The sequence below is a fragment of the Calidris pugnax genome, unplaced genomic scaffold (genome assembly GCF_001431845.1).
Source record: "Calidris pugnax isolate Ruff unplaced genomic scaffold, ASM143184v1 scaffold31, whole genome shotgun sequence".
Lineage (NCBI taxonomy): Eukaryota > Metazoa > Chordata > Aves > Charadriiformes > Scolopacidae > Calidris > Calidris pugnax.
In genome coordinates, this window is record NW_015090786.1 from 9368662 (window position 1) to 9394208 (window position 25547).

General features: G+C 41.6%; 1 protein-coding gene across 5 annotated transcripts in view; it reads left to right on the top strand.

Annotated features, from left to right (window-relative positions):
• Nucleotides 1-25547, top strand: part of MACROD2 (MACRO domain containing 2) — an 897605-nt gene that overhangs the window by 810566 nt on the left and 61492 nt on the right. For 4 of the 5 annotated variants that reach the window (XM_014966420.1, XM_014966421.1, XM_014966424.1 and 1 more), the window contains exons 10-11: nt 9602-9643; nt 18087-18170. In XM_014966420.1, the coding sequence (XP_014821906.1) occupies nt 9602-9643; nt 18087-18170 (126 nt within the window). The remainder of the gene's footprint in view (nt 1-9601; nt 9644-18086; nt 18171-25547) is intronic. The other variant, XM_014966422.1, reaches the window with a different exon arrangement.

Here is a 25547-nt window from a genome sequence, read left to right on the forward strand (position 1 = left end):
AGTGATTTGCCTCGTAAGTCACGAGGCTCTGTGTGTTCTGACCGGTTCAGGCAGGTTTGCCAAGGCCACCAGGGTTTGGACCCCCCCCCCAGAAAGTCCCCCAGTTAGGAAGTAAGATCCGGGGGACTTTGAAATCCCTTTGGCCTTCTCCTGATCACTGAGGGCTGTCCTGAAAGTTTTGGTTGCAGCTACTTTTCTCATCTCCGTGCAGATTTTTCAGGTTGTCATGTGCACAGCTGATAACCGCCTGTGTTTTCACAGGTTTAAACTACAGGCAGCCAAACTGTCATCTCTCTTCACTGCTCTCCCTCACAAAGCTTTCAAGGCACTGTGGATGGGCTGGGTCCCTGCTGATGACATGGAGCCTAAATTTGTGTCTAGCCACTTGATGTGGGTACATGAACACATCTGAGGATGAGCAGAAGCTGGGACAGAGCTGGAGTAACCAGCCACAATAGCAGCAGGTTGGGACATGGTGTCACAGTCTTTGGCCTGTACCCTGGTTGTGGGCATGATCACCTACAACCCAGGCCTGTTGTCTGGAAGGAGCAAACCAAGTCTCAATTCCCTGACTCCACAGCTCTGATGGAGCTGAAATCCCCGCTGTTGTATTTGATGGAGCTGAAATCCCTGCTGTTGTATTTGATGGAGCTGAAATCCTTGTTGTTGTATTTGATGGAGCTGAAATCCCTGCTGTTGCAGTGGGATGCTCGGGGGACCTTCTGGTTTCTCTGGTGTGTGAAGCTGTTGACTTGTCACTTGGCGATCCCGCTTGGCTTTCAGATGGTGAATGTGCAATGAGATGGTGTGTGAGAATCCATCCCTTTCCTTTCCAGGGCTATATATCAAGCCATTGAGAGCGTACCAGCGGCACGCTGACAATTTCACATGGGTGCGAAGACCCCTTTGAGCTATCTTTATATTGAAGGGTGTCATCCCCAGATGGCTTCTGCAGGACCCCTTGTTGAAGGACTTAATTCAAAACAGCTGGGGAGAAGCACAGTCCTGCTGTTTTCTGTGATGATTCCCTGTCCCTCAGTGGCAGAGGCTTCGAGGGAAGCCCTGCCCATACGGGGGAGCTGGAGGAGCCTGTGCACCAGACTAGGATGCTGGCTTTGCTCTCTATTTTTCTCTCACAGCACCTACAGATCCTGATAAAGTACACTCCAGCATAAATAGGAAGCTGTAAAAATTGTTTGCAGTCCAAAAGTTTAATATAGCCATAATGCTTAAAATATCTGTCCATCTCAAAATGTGTCTGAAACAACTTACCTCAAAATCTCAAGCTAACACCTATTCCTAAAACTGGGAAACAAAAGTGTTCTATGGCTTTTTGTCTTCATTTGCCCTGGCAGTGGCTGTGCCAGTCTCTGGGGCTGTCTGTCTTAGCCCCTTTTGCCAGAGTCTCAATGCAGCGCAGGAGGATGAACATGAAGCAGTTCAGGAGTGGTGCTTGAGGGACAGAGTATCTAACTGATGGCTCAGATACTATTTTCAGCATCTTGAGATATGCAGACCAAGAGAGGGTTCCTCACACCTTCTAACATGGCAGTGGGTTTCCAGTACCCAGTAAAAAGTTAATGGGCAGCTTCCTGCTTCAGTTTGAACCTTAATAAAACTCCCTGGTACGATCCCTTCTGAATTATTTTCTGGCTGACTGTTACAGAGCATTGCTCTAGGCTTTGGCTGTATGTTGCAAGTATTGGTCACCTCAAAATTTGGGCTTGGATCCTCTGGTTGCACACAGTTTGACAGAGGCTTGTGATATTGTCTGCTATACGGTCTGCAGAATTGTTTGCCTCCTCATTCCTGACGCTCCAAGCAATGGCACTTCTTGGAGCAGGGTATGGACAGACACGGGACTGTAGCCTATTAAAGCTCTGTTGTCAGAAGCTTTTGTTTTTCTAAGTGGAGCCTCCTCTTCTTTGCTCCAGTAGCATCTTGTAGAGTTTTTTGTTGTCTCCTTTTGTGAGACTGACGATGGAGCCTGCGGTCAATCCAGAAGTCAGGAGAAATAGCTGTTTCTATGTGTTTGTCCACTCACTCCAAATCCCTTTGCTCTCCAGCCTGGATAAGGGCTGCATTGAAACAGCGAAGTGCCAGGTGATGAGGCACAGGGGTCATGCAGATGCGAGGACCAGGCTGCTGTGTGTGTTATTAGAGTGGGAGAGCACAGGGAAGATGATGAGTGCGGTAATTAGAAAGGTGAATATGGAGCAATCATTTACCATCTCTTGTAAGGCAAGAAGTGTAAAGTGTCCTGGGAAATGATGAATCAGGACGAAAACAAGCAAAAGGAAGTAGTTTTTCACCCAGCGCATGGTTAGGGTATAAGAATGCTTTCTATGAGGAGCCTGTAGGTCTTAAATATAGTTAAAAAGAGGATTAGTTCAGCCAACAGAGGACTGGTCCAACAGTGGCTATAAATCACTGTGGTCTATATGTAACCTTAGGCTCAGGGAGAGGCTGGTGGGGGAGGGAAATGTGTTGCTGTTCTGTTCCACACTCAGTCCTTCACACACGGGTGCCTGGCACCAGAAGGTGAACAAGCAGAAGCTTTTTCTGTGTCATATCTTACATGAATACATCTTTGATCAGGGATCTTTTCTTCCTGCTGCGTCGCATATTGTGGCATCCCATGTAAAGCATTCCAAATGCATTTTATGTCATGCTCAAATATATCCTGTCCTATCTGGTCGCTGACGCTGGGTCGCTTCATGTGCTCGAGTGCTTCTAATTGCAAAGGATGCAGTTAAATTTGGGTTTGTCTCATTTGATTGCCTCTGCCTTAGGTTACTGATGAGATTTTGTTAGAAGCTTGTATTTAGAAATATGTCACCACATGCAAAACATACCATTTTGTGTGTGACTACTACATTAGCATGCATATGGGTGAGAAATCCATTTTAGCACTTGTGTAAACAAAACTCAGTTGTTTTAAGCATTTTAGGGCAGGGAGGAAATAAGAAAGTTTTGCAATGAATATATATATTATTTTTTTTAAATAAACCCAAAGTGATGTATATTTTCCCAAAGAGTGCCTCATTCCTTTTGTGTAAGGTAGAAGCATCTGTGAAATAGAAATCCAAATCTGATCCTGGCTGTGAGCACCATTTCCTGCACTGGAACAATGTTGTCCAGTTCACTCGCAGTGGGAACGGCAGCTACTGCGTAGCCTTTATATGCAGCTGAGGCTCGTAGGGGTATATGTATTGTGGAGCAGATCAAGTGATATGGTACATAAAAGAAGCCATCTATGTGGTGACCAAAAAAAACACCAGTGCCTAACTTCTTAGGAGGTTGGTACTGAGGATTTCTATTTGATACAGCTTCAAAAGCTACAAACACATTTTACATTCAGTGAGACTGGGGTGTTGTGGGACTGGTGTAACTAAGCAACACGGGAAGAAAAACTGCACCAGCGCTGCAGCAAGGCCAGGATGTACAGAGAGCATCGGTGGAAGTTTCTTTAGAATCAGACTGAAAAAAATTGATTAAAAGTGCTTATTGTCAGATGGAGGTTTATATAGTCCCTATTGCTCTGTATGCGGGATTGTATGATTAAAGGATACGAATGTTGAGAACCAGAAGAAGTCCTATTTTTTTCCCCAATGCAGAAGAATATGCTTTTTCTTTTTTTTTTTTTTTTTTTTAAGGATCTTTTTGTTTTACCTTTTCCTTTTTTTCTTCTTCCTCTTACGAGCACTGAGGATGAGGGAAAGCTTTATGGAAAATATAACTTTTTACAAGAAGATGTGAAAAGAATCAGACCTGGGTTTAGTTGATCTCATCTGGCAGAGATTTCCAAATCTGCTTTTCCTCAAAGAAAACGTTCCCTTTTGTGCTATTGGTCAGTCTGTTGTATTCTCCCAGTGGAGAACTGAGCTGGAGGGATCAGAATAACCCAAAGAGCTTGTGAGCTCCCAGATTATTGTGACCCTTCTGCATGTTTGGGCTTCATCAAACCCTAGGGTGTTCTTGTGTGGTTTACTCTGCTACAAAAACATCGACATACAGCCTGTACACTATTGTGAAGTTCCTGCTGGGGAGCAGCAGGGGTCAAAGCAAACGGAAAGTGATTTTTCAGTTACTAAAGATTGAAAATGAACATGAGACACACGATTAGAAAGCTCCCTAAGGGTGTTACGATGATCATGTAGATAGGCAGCTGAAGCTTGGGGACAAAGTTTTGGAAACACAAGCGTATGGTAGAGAGAAATGTGGTGAGCAAGAACTGCCTTAGTCTTTTCACAGAATCACGGAATTGTTGGAGTTGGAAGGGACCTTCTAGAGATCATCTAGTCCAACTTCCCTGCCAAAGCAGGATTGCCTAGAGCACATTACTCAGGACTGCATCCAGGCAGGTCTTAAAAATCTCCAGAGAAGGGGACTCCACACCCTCCCTGGGCAGCCTGTTCCAAGGCTCTGCCACCCTCACCCTAAAGAAGTTCTTCCTCATATTTGAGTGGAACTTCCCATGTTCCAGCTTGTGCTTGTTTCCCCTCATCCTGTCACTGGGAACCACTGAAAAGAGTCCGGCTCCATCCTCCTTCAACCCACCCTTTAGATACTTGTCAGCATTAATAAGGTCTCCCCTCAGCCTTCTCTTCTCCAGGCAAAAGAGCCCCAGCTCTCTCAGTCTTTCCTTGTAAGGGAGATGCTCCAATCCCTTAATCATCTTTGTTGACCTACTTTGGACTCTCTCCAGTGGTTCCCTGTCTCTCTTGAACTGGGGAGCCCAGAACTGGACACAGTATTCCAGTTGTGGCCTCACCAGTGCAGAGCAGAGGGGGAGAATGACCTCCCTGGACCTACTGGCCACACTCTTCCCTATGGAGCCCAGGATCCCATTGGCCCTCTTGGCCACAAGGGCACATCACTGGCTTGAAATTGCTTGACAAGGGAAATTGTTGGCATTTCCACTGCTGGAAACTTGGTATTGTCACAGTTTTCAGGTTTTTTTTCAGGCATCAGCAGTATGATCACCGACTTGTCCTGTTAACCTCTTGTGCAGCTCTGCCCATTTCATGGCTCTGTTTGCCAGGGCCATGTCTACACAGGCTGCAGAGGAGGGGGTTGATCCTGTCCCACAGTGCCCACCCAGCCCCTCCACTGGTTATGTTCGGTACCTGGAGCCGCATTTGTGAGGAGGAGCAGGCTGTGACACGTGGGTTGGCTGGAAATAAGGGAACGGCTGGCAACCAGGAAACAGCAGAAAGTGCTGAGAAAAGGAACAAATCCTGAAGGATGAGACGAGGCAGCTGAGGAGAGGTTAGAGGAAGGCAGGAAGGAGCTAGCAGCGTGCAGTGCTGTTGGAGGAGGGCCGGCAGCCCCGGATGCAGCCCCTGAATGCAGATGAAACAGCAACCTCCTGCAGCGGGGAGCTGGCTCTTCTGTAAGAGCTCTTCAATGCATGCACAGTTAAAAATAAAAGGTGTTTGTATAGCGTTGACTCTCCGCGTGCTAACATGAAGAAGAATGCAAATAGAAGCGTGAGCAACAAGGAGGAGGCGGTTTAATGGCTTTGGGGATTAGCAGCGGTATTTAGAGCCTTTCACCTCTCTGTTCCTAACATAAATCTTAACACAGATTGATGGTTTTAGCCATCTGGCTTGTATTTGCTTGTATGCAATGACTAGTGAGCCAGAGAAAGAACCTGACCAGCAAGGCAAAAGAAAAAAAAGAAAGTATATGACAGAAGAAGGCATCTTCTTCTCCCATGTCAGTAAGAGCAGGTCTGGTGCAATTATTCTGTTTCAGAGAGCTCGGCAGGTAACAAGGGAGAGGGAAATGGAAGAGTAACGGGCATCACTTGATACATGACTCTACTAGGGAGCCTGTGACTTACACAAATGTGCATGCTCTGAGCATCTTGCTCTCAAAGGCAAAGCACCGTGATATTGAGAGATACAGTTACCCCAGACAGCACGAGTGTTAGAGGACGAGTTTCAATCATAGGTTGACTCTGAACTGTAAATTATTTTATACTTGACTGGAAACTGTTGTCCCGTCACTGATCTAATTCCTTAATTTTATATACTATAGTCCAATTTATAAGCTGGGAGATTTTGCGTTCTCAACCATATGGCACATTTTGGATTAGACGGCTCCCTTGTGTTCTAAGCCTTTTAAATACTGATGCGAGTTTTCTTGGGTGTGGGTTGACCCTTGCAGGGAGTCACTGTCAGTTTTCTTCTCACTCCATGCTGCAAGGTCTGTCATTCCTCTTCCAGCAAGGTTATCTTGGTAGAGCTGCCCAAAATCCAGGGCTTTAATGGGGAAGCCATGTGAAAGGTCACTGTTGTTCTTCTCCAGACAAAAGAGGAACCAAGACTTGGTACATGTGCATGCACTATAGGATGTTTTCCGAGTCAATTATTTTTAAACAGTTCTTGAGTAAAGGTGATAGTTACAGAGGACCTCATTTCAGATCTTTCAAATGGGGGAGTTTGGGCAAGAAATATTGATGGTATGTCTTTAAGGAAATGTTTACTGGTGTGAAAGGTTCACTCTTGGGTTCTCCTGTGGTTTCACTCAGTTTTGCTTTGGGGTTAATTGTGATGCATATTTCGAACCAAAGCAGACCTCTAGAAGGCTGCTTCTAGATGTGGTAAAAAAATATACAGGGAATATAAAAAAAAACCCCAAACCTAGCTATTACAAATCTAGTTTATTGCAACCTTGGCGCTGATTTTTCTTTATATTATACATGTAGAGCTTCAGTAAAAAATATTTTTACTTGCTTTTATTTCTTCAGTAACCAAGAAACTGCCTGTAATATCATTCTTTTCACTGGGTAAAAAACTGGCTGGAGGGCCAGGCCCAGAGAGTGGTGGTGAATGGAATTAAATCCAGTTGGAGGCCAGTTACAAGTGATGTTCCTCAGGTCTTGTTATTGGGAATGGTTCCCTTTAAGATCTTTGTCAATGATCTGGATGAGGGGATTGAGTGCACCCTCAGTAAATTTGCAGAGGACACCAAGTTAAGTGGGAGTGTTGACCTGCTGGAGGGTAGAAAGGCTTTGCAGAGGGATCGGAACAGGCTGGATCGATGGGCCGAGGCCCATGGTGTGAGGTTCAACAAGGCCTTGTTCTGGAACCCGCACTTGGGTCACAACAACCCCACACAATCCTACAGGCTGGGGGTAGAGCAGCTGGAAAGCTGCCTCACGAAAAAGGATCTGGGGGTGTTGGTCGACAGCCAGCTGAATACGATCCAGCAGTGTGCCCAGGTGGCCAAGAAGGCCAACAGCACCCTGGTCTGTATCAGGAACAGAGTGGTGAGTAGGACTCGGGAAGTACTGGGCACTGGTGAGGCCCCAACTTGAGTGCTGTGTCCAGTTTTGGGCCCCTCACTACAGGAAAGACATTGAGGTGCTGGAGTGGGTCTAGAGAAGGACAACAAAGCTGGTGAGGAATTTGGAGCACAAGTCTCATGAGGAACGGCTGAGGGAGCTGGGGGTGTTCAGTCTGGAGAAAAGGAAGCTGAGGGGAGACCATATCGCTCTCTACAACAACCTGAAAGGAGGGTGGAACGAAGGGGGGTTTGGTCTCTTCTCCGAAGTAACAGGCGATAGGACAAGAGGAAATGGCCTCAAGTTGCACCAGAGGAGGTTCAGATTGGATATTAGGAAAAATTTTTACACTGAAAGTGTTATCCAGCATTGGAATAGGCTGCCCAGGGAAGTGGTTGAGGCACCATCCCTGGAGGTACTTAAAAGATGGGTCATCGTAGTGCTTAGAGGTATGGTTTAGTGACAGTTGGACTAGATGATCCAAAAGGTCCCTTCCTACTTAGACAATTCTATGATTCTATGATTTTTGAGGGAAAGTGAATGAATTTTGGATACAGATTTCTAAACCACTGGTTTTTATCTCAAATAACTGGTTTGGGAGTAGACAATATCAGTAGACAAATATCAACATGGTGTTTGTCACTTCAGCCAGCCACACCAAGGTTGGTGAAAGAGCCTGCTTTAAATTTGACAGGGAAGCACTTCCACCAGATGAATTAATAGTGTGAGAATAAGAATTACAGGCACATGAAGTGACTTGGGAGTGCTGTGTGCCAAAGTGAAACTCAGATAAAGATGTAGATAGGGGTAGAATTTTCAAAGGCATCCCAATGACCTAGGGATCATGTCACCAAGCAGTTGGGAGCCAAGTCCCATTTTCAGAAGTGACGTAAGGACTTTGCTGCCTTTCAGTGAGACTTAGGTTCCTTTTCCCAGAAAAAAAAACCAGCCTTTAATTCACAATTAGTTCACAAAAGCAGTCTTTGCCTCTTCATAATTATATTGCATAATGACTTCACTACTTTTTAATAACATCAGATTTCTTGTCTGTGTCCATTATCACCAGCTTAGAAGCTATTCTGTTGCTTTGGGAATTCCATATTCCAAGTCACTTACAGAACTATAATTAAGAACTTCCACAGAAGACCAGGTGATATATGTATGTTAAGATATTATATTCTGCTGATTTAGTGTCAAGTCTTCGATTAATTTGAAATTTTATCATGCTGGTTTCATTATAAATGCTTCCATGGAAGGACTATGTTATTGAAAACTGCATAATTAATAATCTCTGTGTTACTCAAATGTTTTCTAAGTGGTTGGTTGAAAAATGTTAGGACTCCGGTTGAAATTCCTGGCTCTGTTGAAGTCAATGGCAGAATTGACTTCATTGCCATAAAGCCAATTCCCATTGGCTTTAACAAGGTTTTTCATTTTTTATCTCAAAAATTACTTGTCAAAGCTCCTTAAACTTCCTGTGTACAAATTTGTATTTGTACAGTTGGGATCCTTGTGCCTTTTGATCTCTAAAACAATTGTTTGCAGAATAAGGAGAAAGGAAGTACAATGCCCTGTTCCTTTGTGTCAGACTAAAGCATACTCAAGAGAAGCGTAACCTGCTGTTGTCTAGCAGCTTCTGAAAGTCCTGCCCTCCAGATCATGTCTGAATGAGATGGAAGAGGGAGACGAATGGATACAGACCCATCTACTCTAGATTCACAAGCATCCATGGAAATTCTCACACTTGTGATTTTTAATGCTTGTAGCAAACATAATTCCCAGTGGAGGTCTCAATTATTAACTAATTGTTCTGTTTTCATGCTATGTAAAATAAAGTTTCAGGCTCCAAATCTTGATGAAAGCAGAGCTTAATCCTCATAGCACATGTTCCAGCATTTGGATCTCAGCAGAGTTAATGGTGTAAAGATCTGACCGTGTAAATTAGGACATAAATACTACTCTAATTTCAATTACCATTGATCTTAATATTGCAAACTGAAACTTGACAACTAAACCAAAAACTCTGCTAGAAAAGAGAACGCAATTTTATTTTATACAGGTCATAATTTGCAGAATTCTGTGAATTATGCACAATTTTATTCCCTGTCTTTATTCTCAACATTTCCTGTATCTGGTATTAACAGTCTAGTATCAAAACCTTCTTTTCCCATCCACCTTCAGATCTCACTGCAAAATGTTAAATGGGAGGAGGCCAACTAAGATATGGGCAATTTGAAACACGGAATATTTAATTTTACATATTTTCTGGTATTTTTATTAATAATTTTCTTTCCATTTTTTTGACAGATGATGCTAATGAAGAAGGGACTGAGCTGAGTGAAGAGACAGGTGAGTAAACAATATTTTATGCTAAAACATATCACTTCTCTGAAGCATCAGCCAAACTGAAAGAATTCTTGAAACTAATTGCCTTGGTTGTGATAAGCAGTGCCAATCATTTATTGCCAATGTTACGACAGTCATCTCTGGTTTTTAACATAACATAGGGTAAACCATCCCTGATAATAAATAGTACACGGTAAGAATGACTGAGATTAGCTTTTTAATGTCATCATCTGTTATGAGCCTCTGGGTGATACTCGGTTGCTTTTTATTAATAACTAGTTTGAACATGAATTGAAAATAATTAAAATTCTCCAGTCTCTTTTGTCTATAAAAAGGTGTGAATACAGCAATTCTAGACTCATTTGCAATTCTGATTAGGGGCCACGATTTGTTTGCAATGAAAACAGTAGCAAAACTCTCCTGCAAACTCTTTAATTCATTTAACTTGATTGGACAACATTTTAGAAGACTTTTTTGTGGTCCTTCTAGTATGCTGTTTAAAACAAGTGTCAATGTTTAGGTTTTGTGGATGTGGATAGACTTGAAATGGAAATGACTGATAGGTATAAAGAAAAGAAAGGCCAGAGGAACAAGAAAAGGAGAGGACAGAGGATTAGATGTCTCTCATGAGGACAAAAGCTTCCAGTCAGAAGACTTCCGCTAGCTTTTTGTAGAGAGCTTCATCCATTTAATCTTCTTGGTCAGGCTTTTTGTAACAGGCTTTCACCACAGCACCCTGTGTTACTTTCCCTGCTGACCTTCACTGAGAGGTTCTCGGTGGACACCTCCTGTTCATGAGTGACTTCTGTGCAGTGAAAAAACTCTTCTTACATGCAGCAGAGCTCCCCCTATTCTTCTTCTCTGCCTTTTCTTCCTAATCAGCTAGTACCCATCTATGACAGTACACGAGACGTGTGCACTGTCCCCCAGGTCTCTGTCACCCAAATCCCATCATAGCCCAGTGACTGTGCAGGAACTTCCAGTTCTCTTCATGAAAAGCTATGGGATCAGAAAGGAGAGCCACATGGAGAAAGGCAGAGATGTACCAGCCAGAAAATAGAAGTAAAAACTTTTGAAGCAGTATGTTGGTTGCTTAAATTGGCCAGATTGTCCTAAAGACAAATGGATTATGAAGGTTTATGCAACCAGTTAATTAGCTTAGAAATTAGAAATACTTGAAGAATGGCGTGTATGCATAAATGTGAAAACATGGGTATACACAGCTAGATATATGTTACGCTGATGGATTAGCACATTCTTTTATGGCTGTTCTGGCCTGTTGATTTTATTACATATAATTATAATTACTTTTTGGTGTCAAGATTACTGGATAGGAACTTTTAGAAATTTTAATACAATTAGTGTGATTGATACAGTAGTACATACATACATAAAAGTAGAAAAATAAAGACCGTCATTATACAACAAACATTTGCCAAAGAGTATCCTACAGTTGAATTTGCAGTATTCATCTAATATTTCCAGTTTCATTTTTTACAGTTATTATGGCATGTATATTTTTATAAGCCAAATTATTTTGTGTTTTTTGTCTTGTTGCTTTTATGGAGATTATGCAAATTACATTGATTCTTTTTTTTAAGGCATTTTAAATTAGAATTAAAAGGAAGTACATTTCCACTTAATGGCCAGTCTCTTCGTTCTTGCCGTATATTCTTCACAGCTTCATTAATTTAGGTGAAGCTACATAGCTGCTCTGGGAAATTATCACTGAATTAAGTCATTTGAGGAAGATATTTCCCTGCCTGTCTGTTTCTTTGTGCATATGAGATAGATGAGATCATAGCTTCTCTGGCAGGTTTGTCTGTAGGGTGCTATGAGCTTCAACAGTGTGTACTTGCTTATTTCTTTATCACTTAGAGATATTTTGGGAATCAGTGCATTGATTGTCAGCAATCGATACCTCCATGGCTAAAGAGAACTATCTTTTGTATATCTGCTCCAGTAGTAGGGCAGATATACAGAAGTTATGCCCTTTTGACCTATTTCTCTATGGACTTTTTAATGATTGTAGGATGCATTTGTGGGAACTGTAAATACATACATAAATTCTGCATTCAGGGGAATTTTCGTTTTTATACTCAGGTTTTTATCAGTTTGAAGGATACCTGCTTTTTACTGTTCTAAGGGAAAAATAGAGTAGTAACTTGTAGTCACCACTTCAAGATATTAATTGAATAATCACTCTTCATTCCACTTGACTTCATGGGTCATGACTCCAGCAGATGGAGTCAGCAGTTGGCACAAATATTGATGACCCTAGTTTTTTGAGTTGTCTATATCTTTGTGCTTTGGGGTTATTTCTCCAATTCCTGTGCTTAAGGGAAAAAAAAAAAGAAGAAAAAAAAAAGAGAAAAAGGAAATGTTGGATTCCTGGAGAGCATATGTTGCAGACTACACGGATGTGTAGAACCTTTTGCAGAGATTCCCATATTCTAAATTTCACCTGAATTCCCATGCCTCCAACTTCCTATTGGCTAAGTGTTTCTGAGAGCCAATATCAAACCAAGAGAAAACATGTAGAAGTACAAGGACACAAATGAGATGTAGACTCATTATATCTGTACTGATTTCCATTTGAAGAAGGGAAACGCGGTAGAATGAGGAGGAGGTTACAGAATTGGTCCTAATTTAAACCTAGTGGCAAGATTAAAGGGAAAAACCCTGATCCTGCTTGTGTCAGCTGAAGTCAGTGGGAATATGTCCATTGACTTCAGTGCACACCAGATTTAGGCCTTGGGAACAGCTAGAGAATTAGCTGAGAGTAAAGAATAACAGATGACCAGATGTGTGTATTATTGAGTGATGGATACATTATGAAAGTAATCTGTCTTGTGTTTCTACCACCCTGAAGTGCAAATATCTCATTAGATGCAGAAAGGCCTGCCTTTCTGTGATTTCACATCAAAATAAATAAGGGAATATCATAATTACATCTGCCAGATAATCTCCATTAATATCTACATTAATGCTATAAGATCAACAAGCATGAATGATCATTTTAGAGAGTTAATCACATAACGTCACTGCATATATTGGCTGTACCAGAATAAGAAAAAAGCTTAAAAGTAAAAATAACCTAGTTTTATTAAATATACACACTCAAGACCACTCTTCCAATGGTGTTTGACTCAAGGGATTTTAACCCATCAGTTTGTTATTCTCGATACTGTATCTCGTAGCAGCTACTGACTTAACTGCACCGTTTAATTCAAAGCGCTTTGGTGTTATCATGTGTCATGCAGTTTGCTGATAGAATGGCTTGAGTCAAAAGGGCAGATACAGTAACGTCGGGTACGGACCTGTGCAGTTCTACAGCTCAGCTTTCCTTTATGAATGATTTCCCACACAGGCAAAGAGAAGACCAGATGACCTAATATTCTTGTCCACCTTTAACTTCAGTGATTTAACACTGCCGAGTCATGATGCTTAATGTTTTAAGCTCCATTAAGGGGAGATTATTCTAAACTTTAACTTCTAAAGGACTTTGCTTTTATACCCATAGATTCACATATCCATGCACAGAAGCATGCAAAATAAGCCCTAATACTACCATAATTGTGTGCGCAATTGCAGTAATTGCATGTGGAAATTATAGAAGCATGTGCTGTTAGGAGAAGCTTGGTCCAGACTCCTACACAATAGTATCGCATTATTATGCACTAACATAAGTTAATTCTTCTACCATAAAAAAAACCCCAAAACTAACAACCAAACAAAACCCCACACAGAAAAAAGTTTGAGTTCTGAATCTCTATTATCCCTCAACCTGTTCAGCTTCACCTCTCTACCAGGTACCAAAACCTTTTGACCTCACCTGTATGAATGTTGCCATGCTACTGTCTCTCATTTCCCATCTAATAGTTGTTCATAGTAAGTGCCCTTCTGGTTATCCCTTTTCTGTCCTGTGCATCCTAATTCATTATTTCAGAAGCCACAATCGGCCAGCATGGCAGGATGAAGGATCTTGTTCATGTTAACAAGGGAAGCCCTATTATAAACAATGCCGTATAAATATAGGATTTCTTTGTACATTTCACTGCGTGAACACTCTTATACTTGGACACTTTTTTTTGGAGGGAGACTGTCTCTTTTTTTCTGAGATGAAAATAGCAATCACTTTTAACTGGGGAGGTTCGGAAGTGTTGAGGGATTTTGGGAATAGCTTACTTGGTCACACACTGTGAGATTTAAGTGGCTTGTTGACCCTCTGAATTAGCCTATAAAGAAGAATCATTTCTCCCAGAGTTAGAGCTCAGAAACCTTTTTGCACAGATGATCATGATTAGAAAAGCTTTTAATACAATCAGTTCAGAGACCTGTCTAGATGTGCTGTTTTTAAGCAGAAATTTGCAGGCAAAATTTCTGTAATATTTGGCTAACCATCCTGAAGGACATAGATACTATTGGAGAGCAGAAGGGGTTAAGAGTTGTATTTTGTTTTGACCATAATAAAAGGACATTATTTTGAAGCCTCCACAAATACTTTTCTGTCTCTGGAATGAGGGAAATCTGTTAAAAAAGCAGTAAAATTGTGATTGAAATCTTGTTCTCCTGGGACAATGCTTCTGCATCCTTTTGTGAGCATTTTAAGGTTCTTTAGAGAGTGCAAAAAGATCATTTCTTTTGAGATAGAAACAGTTCTGACTTCTCTGAGTGTAAGCCTCCTCCCTCTCTGCCTTTGTGCTGTCAATTAAGATGTTGGTTATGTTATCTAATATATTCAGATACTCCTGAAAGACCTGGTTGGACATTTGCACATAAACTTGATTGACATTTGACTTGTGGGACTGGAGGAAGCCTCACAGATTGGTTAGATGATAAAATTCATCGCTAGAAGGGTGTTGATTGAAATACTCCTATTGATTTGATTCCCTGATGTGAATTGTTGTCAACCAAAAAAGGAGACGTAGCAGGTAGTTCAGAGTGGCATTAGAACCAAAGAAGCCATACATCAATATGGTCCACTATAAATATTCACGTTATTTCTTAAAAGAATGGGAGAGTGTTGGCAGGAATCAATCTTTAAAAGCCTGGTTATTTTCAGGATCCCTTTTTTGTATTGAAGTCCTTGTTGAACTCTGTCACTATTGCTCCCGAGTAACCCTTTTAAGGGTTGAAAAAGTCTGTCTTTATTTGATGGGTTTTGTCCTTATTTTTCCCCACAGAATTTCTTGTGGTTACTCCTACGTTCTCACCACTCCAGAAATAAATTCATCTTAGCACTTGAAAACTCTTGTTTTCCTCAAAATATTATATTTGAATTTGAAATTCAGATGAGCAAATGTGATGACAGGACACATCACATGTCCTATGTGTCCTTCAAGCTCTGAACTAGATGGAATTCTATAATGAAACAGAAATTCCATTCTAGAAGAAATTTTTAAGAACAATACTCAGTTTGGCTTTATTTGGGGTAATGCTCATTCCTTAAAATTTAGCAAGTGGGATGGAATTTAATCTCTCAAATACGGATCTCTGGTTTGGAATTTTTGTTGCCATTTTGAGCTGTTGCTTCATGTAAATTGCTGCCAGATTCCCAGTCTGTGGCTCTTCTTTTTTTTTTCCTTTTTTTTAACATAAATACAGTAGAATAACCAGTTTCCCAGCACATCAGGCAGAGAACTTAGCTAAGTTTCCTGGGCTCCTTGCAAAGCCAACGATTCAATCCCTTTCATGGTTGAATGAACAAAATATTCCCCTTGACCCTGCAGGTTCCCTTTCCACATCCTCTCTTATTTCTTTCGTACCTCCTGTTTGGAAACTTTCAGCATTTCAGTTCTAGGTATATGTAGTTGTGGAAGGGTAGAAGGTAAAGATTTCCTGGAGAAACTGGCTGCTCATGGCTTAGATGGGAATACTCTCCGCTGGGTTAAAAACTGGCTGGAGGGCCGGGCCCAGAGAGTGGTGGTGAATGGAGTCACATCCAGTTGGTGGCCGGTCATGAGTGGTGTCCCACAGGGCTCGGTGCTGGGACCCGTTCTCTTTAACATCTTTATCAATGATCTGGACGAGGGGATCAAGTGCACCCTCAGTCAGTTCGCAGACGACACCAAGCTGGGTGGCAGTGTCGACCTGCTGGAGGGTAGAGAGACTTTGCAGAGGGATCTGGACAGGCTGGATGGATGTGCTGAGACCAACAGGATGAGTTTCAATAAGGCCTTGTTCTGGGCCCTGCACTTGGGTCACACCAACCCCCTGCAGCGCTACAGGCCTGGGGAGGAATGGCTGGAGCTGCCTGGCAGAAAAGGACCTGGGGGTGTTGGTCGACTGTCGGCTGAACATGAGCCAGCAGTGTGCCCAGGTGGCCAAGAAGGCCAATGGTGTCCTGGCCTGGATCAGGAACAGTGTGGTGAGTAGGGCCCGAGAGGTGATCGTCCCCCTGTACTGGGCACTGGTGAGGCCTCACCTCGAGTGCTGTGTCCAGTTTTGGGCCCCTCACCACAAAAAAGACATTGAGGTGCTGGAACAGGTCCAGAGAAGGGCAACGAAGCTGGTGAGGGGTCTGGAGAGTAAGTCTTATGAGGAGAGGCTGAGGGAGCTGGGGGTGTTCTGGGGGTCTTATGAGGAGGAGACTGAGGGGAGGCCTTATCGCGCTCTGTAACTACCTGAAGGGGGGGTGTAGAGAAGCGGGAGTTGGTCTCATCTCCCAAGTCACAGGAGATAGGACAAGGGGAAATGGCCTCAAGTTGCGCCAGGGGAGGTTTAGATTGGATATTAGCAAACATTTCTTCACGGAAAGGGTTATCCAGCACCATCCCTGGAGGTGTTCAAAAGACAGGTTGATATGGTCCTCTGGAATATGGTTTAGTGATTTGTTTTTTTCTTTTTTTTTTTTTTTTTTTTTTTTTTTTTTTAATATGGGTCTTTTTTACAATGGGTAAAAGAAGAGTATATTTTTTTTTTTTTTTTTTTTGTCAGAGTTAGGTTGATGGTTGGACTAGATGATCTTTAAGGTCCCTTCCAACCTAGACGATTCTATGATTCTATAAAAGGGTAGTATCTACAGCTCTTAGCCAAGCCGAGGCCTATATGAGAACTGGGCATCTGATTGCTGTAAGTTGTTTAAAAATCCAGCAACATACAGAGTAGATGACTGTGTGAGCTATGTGTGACAGCAGAAGAGATGGGAGTTTACAGAACATTTAAGCAGGTTATAATACACTCATAGATAGCTTTTTTTTCTCAGTTGCTATTTAGCTAATAAGTTCAAGGTAATACCATGATTCTTACTTTTTCACAGCACAGAAATAGGGGTAAATTAGGCAAGGCCATACGTCTTCCTAAATTGCCCGATTACAAGTGGTCAAGGTTTCCTTCCAGCATTCACAGAAGTATTTTTTCTTTTGGCTTCTCCTTCACCCAAGCCCTCAGGTGGCCACAAGGAATCAGGAGGTTTGATGGAAAGTCAAATGACAAAGTCATTTTCCCATTGTGGTTGAATAGATTCAATAGGTGCAATGAATTGAGTTCTAATTGTCTGCCATTCTCTGCTTTTGTGGTTAAGCAACAATGTTTGAAGAATGTTTTAATTAGCAAACCTGCCTTCATTAAATATCTTAATTTACAAATACCTTTTATGATTTATTTACAGCTTTGCCTCCCTTTTGTACTAACCGCTTTCTGTGCTAGCAGTTGGTGCCTTGAGATCTATCATAGCAAACAAACAGTAATTTCATCCTTAAAGTTAAGATGACAGGGTATTTTAAAAATGCTGTAGAAAAAGGTCATGATTTTTAAAGTTTAACCAACTGGTATTAAACACTGTGAACTTCAGTCCCTACGAATAGGGGAGATCTTAAATTTCCCTGGCCTCAGTTACTGTTTTTACTTAAATCTTCCTTTTCCTCCATCTTCCTATTGCTTTCTGGCTAAAAGGCTGGAATTTTTTCAACCAGAACATTTCTATCTCGTAAAGCTTTCATTTCCTTAACTTTGCTTCGCTATCAAACTTGCTTCCCTACCTTTCATTTCATTGCTAATTTCGGTCAATATTCATTTGTTACTGTGCTGTAACATTGAATGGAGAATTGAGCTGAGAGAGAAAATCTTTTCATTCAGATTATTTCTCCACAGTTCCATAATGCAGCATAATATATATTATGTTAAAAAGTACAAATTAAAAAATTATTAAATTTTCTGTTTCTGAAGAGATTAAGAGCTTGTGAAGAAGTATGTTCTTTTAGTATGAGCTACCTTCACTGCTGTCATGTGAAAGTCAGGAAAAGTCCAGTCCAAGCTGGAAGATGCCTATTATGACTTTCGTAACAGATGACACAGTAATTAATTTTAATGACAGATAGATATCAAGTACGGAATGGAGTGCTGAGAGAAAATGTACTCACAGTTGTGATACTGTGCATAGCAATATTTGATATGATAAAACAATTTCAAAATAATATAGGTAATTATTTTTTTGTGTTTAAAGAAGGATTGGAACAAAAAGGCCAGCCTCCATCTCCCACAAAGAGCAAAGCAGAGCAGCCTGAGGACCTGCAAGATGATGCTGAAGGTAGGTGGTCTAACGGATTTTCAGAGCTATTAATCAATTTTGTATTTTGGAGTGAAAGCATTATTCTGAATTCTTGGGAAATAACTGGGAAACTTTCATTGAAGAATGTTGTTTGCAAACACTCAGAAAGTTCCTTCTGGCCTAGATCATGAGATTGTAGTTCTTCTGAAGCGTATTTCATCTCAAGGTAGAGTCAGAATTACAAATGCTTTATGTGATGGGCTGCTGATTATTGCTGATATATAATGAGAAATTATTGCTGTTTTATCTCTAACCTGTTCTGACTTTATGTAATTAATAATACAAAATGTAATGCGTGTTGTGCAGGGCTTGAGTCACAGTCTGGTTGGTTCAGTCGGTCAGGTAAATCAGGTCCCTGCCGCAAAACACAGAGCAATAAACTTCTTGCTTTCTTTTTCTTTAAGAAATTTTTGCTGTGTCCTTTTCCACTCCAGCTACGGTGTTTATGGCTCTAGACCTTATGCAGTGTATTACATCTATCCATGGTCAGAAGTCACAGGTGCTTCACATTATGCACATAGTTTTGTTCCTGTAAGAGTGCTGTCCTGTGCTTGAGTCTTCACAGGGCAGCTTGTCCATGTGTACGGAGGTGAACGTGTTCTACGTTGTTCTGAAATTGGATCAAAGTATCTTTTCTTAATCTGTATCTCATTGAGAGAGTTGTTAAAAGATGTTAACATCAAAGACTCATTTTTAGAGTGCAGAGTTTCACATATATGTGAAAGAGCAAAATACCCCAATGCTGGAGAATTCCCCTTATGTTAAGTAGTTAAATGCATGGACCTTAATCTTTAAACCGTGACAGTTCCTTATCATGGATTCTCTTTGACCTAATGTTCCTCAAATGACATGTCTCATTCTGCACTTCGACCAGTGGCTCCATGATCTTCATCGTTTTGACCCAGTGCTGCACGTTCAGCTCCTAAAATATTCTGACTGGGGTATAGTGTGAGTCATAAAGAGCAGAAAAATGTTAACATCTATCACTTTAAGTAACTGCTAGTAACATCCTGTCACTAACATTGTGACTGGTTGTTAATGGCAAGTACTTAAAGCAATAGCTGTCATCGCCTGGAAGGTGTGGGGGGACCCAAGAAATCTCATCCCGACTGGTCTTCTTCCCTTTCATGCTGCACTAAACCCATCTGACATTAAAATACCAATTTTATGTTTGGATTAGAGAATTCAGCGATGACAAACCACATGTCGTTTTGTATGCAGGCTAAACGGTGTGTGGGGGATCGTGGTGTCATTTTCCATATTCCTAAAGAGGCGAAACAATAATAGTTTTCAGGATATATTTTTATTTGGAGTGTGGCTAAAAGCTTTCATTGTATCAGTATTAAAAAAAAAAAAAAGTTGCAAAACTGTGAGGTTTTCCTTCCATTGGAAAAATAGCTGATGATGTTCCACTATTTCTGTGGCTTGCTAGATAGGGTTTCCTAGTTTGCTGTGCCTGTCAAATGTTTCCTGTGACCTGCAGCTCACTTGGTGAAGCACAAACAAATGCATTGGAAGGGTAAAGTAAATAGCACGGCAATAGAATGATTGCATTACCCTCGAGACTCGAAATGCCAGAACTCCTTGCATTTGATGCCCTATGGTAGATTTTGCTGATGCAGAATTGAGGCCTGTAACACATAATCACTGCTGCAGAATTGAATCTAGCTGGTGAGGGAGTCCTCTCTCCTTAGGCAGGAATCAGGCCTGTAACGTTTAGGATTGAAAGTCTAAATTTAGACTTGAGGGTGGTTGTGATAGAGGTAATTAGGTAATTAAAGTGTTTGCTGAGGGGGGCTGGGGAAGAAGGCTGGATCAGATTTCTGTGGCATTACCTGTGCCTCCGATATGAAGAAGAGTTGAGCCGTTGGGCTCCAGACACTGAATTCCTATAAAGTTGCCGAGCGGCTCGAGTCTAATGTAACACACCTGTGAGCCATTGCCATTTAAGTAAATGGGATTTGCACACATTTGTCTGAGAATAGGATTTAGTTTCTACTGTTCTAATTATTAGCTGTTGGTATTGACTAATTAAAAGAGATTTTAATGGGGAGCCTTGAAGATTATGAAAGCTGTGAATATGTGACATGAACCAGAACTACTTGTCTGAATAATTTTATTTAGGTAGGAGTTTGTCTTCCAAAAACCTGACTTTTTCTTTTTTTCCTTTCCTTTTAGAGAACTTCTGAGTAGCTAATGCATACAAACAGTCTCAAATAAAACACAATAAAGCCAAACTCTGGCTGAGGTCACCTTGGTTGAATTTTCCTCATGATGAAACAGAAGTGCTTTGTGTTGGGCATGTTTTAACTTTGGGATAGTTCACGTGCTTTAGGTACCCCAAGTTTAAAAAAACCCAACCAAACAAACCCCCCCAAAAACAACAAACAAACAAAACCAAAGAAACAGCAAACCAAAAAAACCCAACCCATAGCTTTTAGCAATAAAAGCAATCCAAAGATACTTATGCTTAACATAAGATTATTTTCCCCTTGGTAACGTGACCAGATATAAAGTATTTAACAAATGTACACGGAGGCACGGGAAGAACCAGATATTTTTTCCTCTGCTTAGTTGTCAGTGTCCTTTTAGGGTGAAGATGGGAATACAACCCTCTGCTTTAACAGCCTTATGCATGCCCTTGTGGCTGTCTGCAAAAACTGTTCCACTGAGTTCAGGAATATTTCTGCTGTATTTCTCCAAGCTGGTTCATTGGCTGGAGGTAATGGAGCAATATCTTTTCAGTGCATGTAAAAATCTCCACAGAAGCTCGTGGAAAGTAGGCTCCTTCATTATTACCCTCTCTGCAATCAAGGAAAGTCGAATAAGTGGCTGTATGTAAGGAGCTTGTTTTGTAGTAAGCTAAAATAAACACTTGACATGCTAATGAAAGCAATTTTATACTGAACCTCTAAAGTATTAATGGTGTCTGTTATTATGCTATTAGATATATTGTTCTCTGTCTTCAGACCGTTGATAGAGAAAGGCAAGTGTGAACTGCAGAGCAGATTCTCCTGTCAATGGTTGTATTCAGTAGTTTTTCACTGTAGCGCAGGTTATTGTCTGGGGAAACGGATAGACTGGATACACACAGAAACATTCTTTACTCCCAGGTTCCCTGCAGTATTTCAGGTTTGACATGTGCAAACATGCAGTGTGATTTTCTGCACTCCCCACTCCCTCCTGCCCCTTCCCTGGGTCCTGGGAGAGTAAAACCAGCCAGTGATAATTTTGCCTTTCCCCTCGGTCAGGTGCACTCCGTGACTGAGTGATTGTAAAGTCTCAGGTGAGAAAAATACGTCCGGCATTAAACAAAACTTTGCACGTCTTCCTTCAGGAACTTCATAACACAATCCTGAAGTAATTCCATAGGCAAAATGGCAGCCCTTGTCACAGCACAGCAGCCACAGGTCACCTGTTCCCATCCTACTGATTGTCACCAAGCAAAAGCAAACAATTTTTACAAAAGTCTAACAAAATAAAAAATTAAAATGTTGCTTATTTCTCTTAGCTACCTCCCCAAATGTTCTCCTATATATGCTGGATGATGAGGTGTATGCAGTAGATTTCCTTGGTACTGGGAGAAGCAAAAGTGTTTGCCCTTTCCTTCCTTATGGGATTTCTCAGCAAGGTAGGCAACGGAGGCTGCCCAAGAGCTGCTCCATTCCCACCACAGTCTGCAGGTGATCAATATTGTATCAAAGACAACTAATACATCTAATAACAGCAACACAAATGCCTGATCTTTCTCCTCCTCCAGGAGAAAGATAATCAATCCATGCAGCAAAAGCTGTTCCTGTGCTTCCTGAGGTCAGGATCCTCCCTGCCCTCCTCCCTCAAGGGATATGAAGACAGAACTGGAGCTCTGCAAGTTGTCTTGCTCCAGCTTTTCTCATAAACGTCTCCCAAAATGAATAACTAGATTCTTCCTGATAGACTGATAAGTTGTTGGTCTCACACAATCACCTTAGCTGAGGCTCAGTGTATGTGCGAGGAGCTGGTCTCTTGGAATTGCTCGTCCGGAATGAACTTTGTCTGCTTTCTGTTCAGTTGGTGGGAAGGAGAACAGTTTGATGGATAAACCAAGTCAGGAAGGTCAACATGAACACAAATCACCTTTAAGAGAGTTGGTAGAGTTGGTTCTTTTGCCTGATGAGGTCATTGCACTGTCGACCCCTTGGCTTTCAGGGCCAACATCAAATGTCTGAAACATTGCTCGGCAGTGTCAGGAGTCTGAGGCTCACCAGCAGGCTCCTGCCTCACTCGGTGGACACTCTGTCCATCAGAGATGTTGGTCTAATGATTGGAGTACACAAATACACAGTAGAAATGAGACAAGATGGTATCATACCTTATCATGACGGCTCATTGGTTCCAGCAGGTCACGGCAAGTAGGTAGGATGCTCACCCAGAGGAGGCACCTGGCTCTTCATCCCTTCTCCCAAAAAGGCTTTTTCCAACGACAAAAAGTGCGTAGTCTTGGGACCGGAACACGAAACTCATTTTACTGCTTAGTCCTGTAATTGTGAGATTAACATAAGGCTTCCCCTTCATGGTTCTCCTTTACCAGTCACAATTTCTGCAGCTTTGCTGCTCGCTGCCTGGCTTCACAGAGAGGGTTTAGAGCTCACACCCCCAAAAAGCAGTGCTTGGCTTGTGCTGCTCTCCTCTTAGGTGGGCTTGAGCTTCCCTGGGTCTGGGGGGGCGCACGGGACAGCAGCTGGGTGTTGCTGTTACCATCGCACAGGGGTGTTCAAGGCATCTTTTCCAAGGGCCTTCTAATGCTATGCAGACCAGATTGTCTCTCTCTTTAAGGTATGAGTTAATACTAACTAGATTTGACTTCTGATCATTTTCAAAATGTTCTTTGGTTTATAGCAAGCAATTCTTTTAGAAATTGAGAACTTGTAGCTACGTTTCTTCTTTGCATCCCACAGGGCAGTAATATTCTTCAATAAATTTCTGCTCCACTCATAATCTACTAAAAATGAACATCTAGACACATAATTATACTTCAAAAACACACACTTTCTTATTCAGCCTTAAAAGTGCTACTTCTTATTAAGATAGCTTAGAAGTTACTGTATTCTTCTTGCCACCAAACCAAATCCTTAAATAAAATTTTAAATTAAGATAAAGCATTACAGAAGAAATTCCCTGGGCAGCATGTGTATCAAACATGTCTGTAAAATGTTTCACCTTAATGCAGATTGGTTATATTTAAAGTGATGCTATTAACCTCTATCTGCTTTGGTTGATAGTTTCTTTTTTCATTTCTGTTTTGAAGTCCACCATCTGTCTTGACTGATTACAGCTCTCAGAATATCGGGTGATCGCTTTCCACTTAGCCAGGGGAAAACCAGGAGGTTATCTGCATTTTTATTTGTATTTGCTCTCCCAGTAAACCTTTCTTAGAAGATTCTTTTCATTGCTGAAGTGGCTTCTACTGTTTCATTAAATTGCCGTGCAGTGGCCGCACAAGGCAGCTTTGAAAACGCAGCTCGTTTTGGCCCCCCCAGGTGACGTGCAGTCCTGTCGCTTCCACCATTTAGCCATTTGGGTTTCTTTTAGCAGCCAAACGTACGTGTGTGTAAACCATCCCAGGGAAACCGTTGCAATTCCTGTTTTCACACTAGATGCTTCAGAGTAGATTTTCTTTCTCCTGAGATGAGCTAAGGTGCAAAATCCTAAGTTACTAAAGTGACTAATGCAATGTTGTCAGAGGAGAATTATACACAGTGACAAAGCAGCGTACCTGCAGGGGACTCATCTGTCAAGGAATTCATTTCTCATTTCTAACCGTGATGTGAGTAACAGTAAACCATCGTGATTGTTCAGATCCAATGCAGAAGACAGGGTTAGTCCCTTAATTCTGAAATATTGATGTGAAATAGAATGTTTTGGTTCACTTTTTATGCTGTTTGATCTCCTGTGTGGCTTCTCTGTCCATTTCTTCTCTTTGTTCCATTGCCACAACACATGGTTTCATGACCTATATGAAAAAAATTGGAATAGGTCTCATGATTTCTTTTGACTGTGGCTTGGAAAAGCAGCTGCTCTGCAGTCCTTAATGGTGTGCAGTTATCTAGTCTCTTAGGCACACCAGGGAAGTATGAGCAAATAATAAATTGACATAGTAACAACAAAATTTGTGATTGTATTGTGCACCTTCATATATGGGGTCCCTTTCTTTCTCTGTTTCTTAGATAGGGCTGCCTGTAGGGCTCGAAGTCAGGGCTTCTCCGTCCTGCTCCGAGCTCTGCCTCAGCTTGTTCTTCGACGTGCATCAACTCACATGAGCAGCTTCTGTCCACTTTTATATACTATGATAGTAGCGATAATACTTGTGCAGCACAGGGTGTGTATTTTTGGCATCAAAATGCTGATTGTATCTTTGCTCTCTGTGCTGGCTGGATATGACGTCTAGGGTATGATGTCCATGCTCTGGTTGTGTTGGAGAGCTCAAGCTTCCAGGACATGTCTGCTTTCATTTGTTTTGAACAGTCACAGTTACAGATTGTCAGAAATAGTGATGACGAGCATCTTTGGCCATGAAATTTTAGATGTCTCTTACCTGTATAACAGTATCTGAGTCTCGCCATATGTCAGACAGAAGAATTACACCCAGCTTAGCACAACATTCCCAGCAATGTTATGTATGAAGTGGGCTGGGGCAAATCTGAGTTCTTGTGTCTTCCGAGCACCTAATTTGATGCTCTGGCTGTTGGCCCACGCTTTGTCCTCTGGTTTTTCCCTGGCCAGAAAAGGTATAATGAGACTGAGTTACTTGCCTTGTGACCCGCGGAGGAGTGAGGCAGGGGGAACATGCCTGGTGACTTCAGTGGGATTTAGATTAGGCTCCTCTATTTCTCAGGAGGTTAAATAGGTGAAATACAATAGTGTTATTTTTAACCTCTGAGATAATCCCCACAAGCTACAGTTTTCTCATTCTTTTCCCACACTGCTCGACAATTCTTGACAAAATGCTGCATGAAAATGAAAACCTGTTATTTATTACGCTGACAACTCTGCTAGGCTGGGTGCATTGACAGCAGCACGTTCAGGTCTGGGTCTGCAGCGAGGTAAATCGTCGAAGCAGCACGGAGGGGAAAAGTCTCATAACTCCATTAAACAATTACTGCAGATAACTTTTTACTAACCCTTCTTAAAATTTAGCCCAAAGGGGTTATATTCAAGTAGTGATTAAAACTGACCTAAATCATAATTTAATTAAAAGAAATTAAAATGCAAACTGAAAATGTTCAGTAACCTCAGGCCGCCACCCTAATGATTCATTTTAATGCGTTTGTAGTTCTACAATAATGGCCTTTGTGTGTATACGCTTTTTGTTTTATG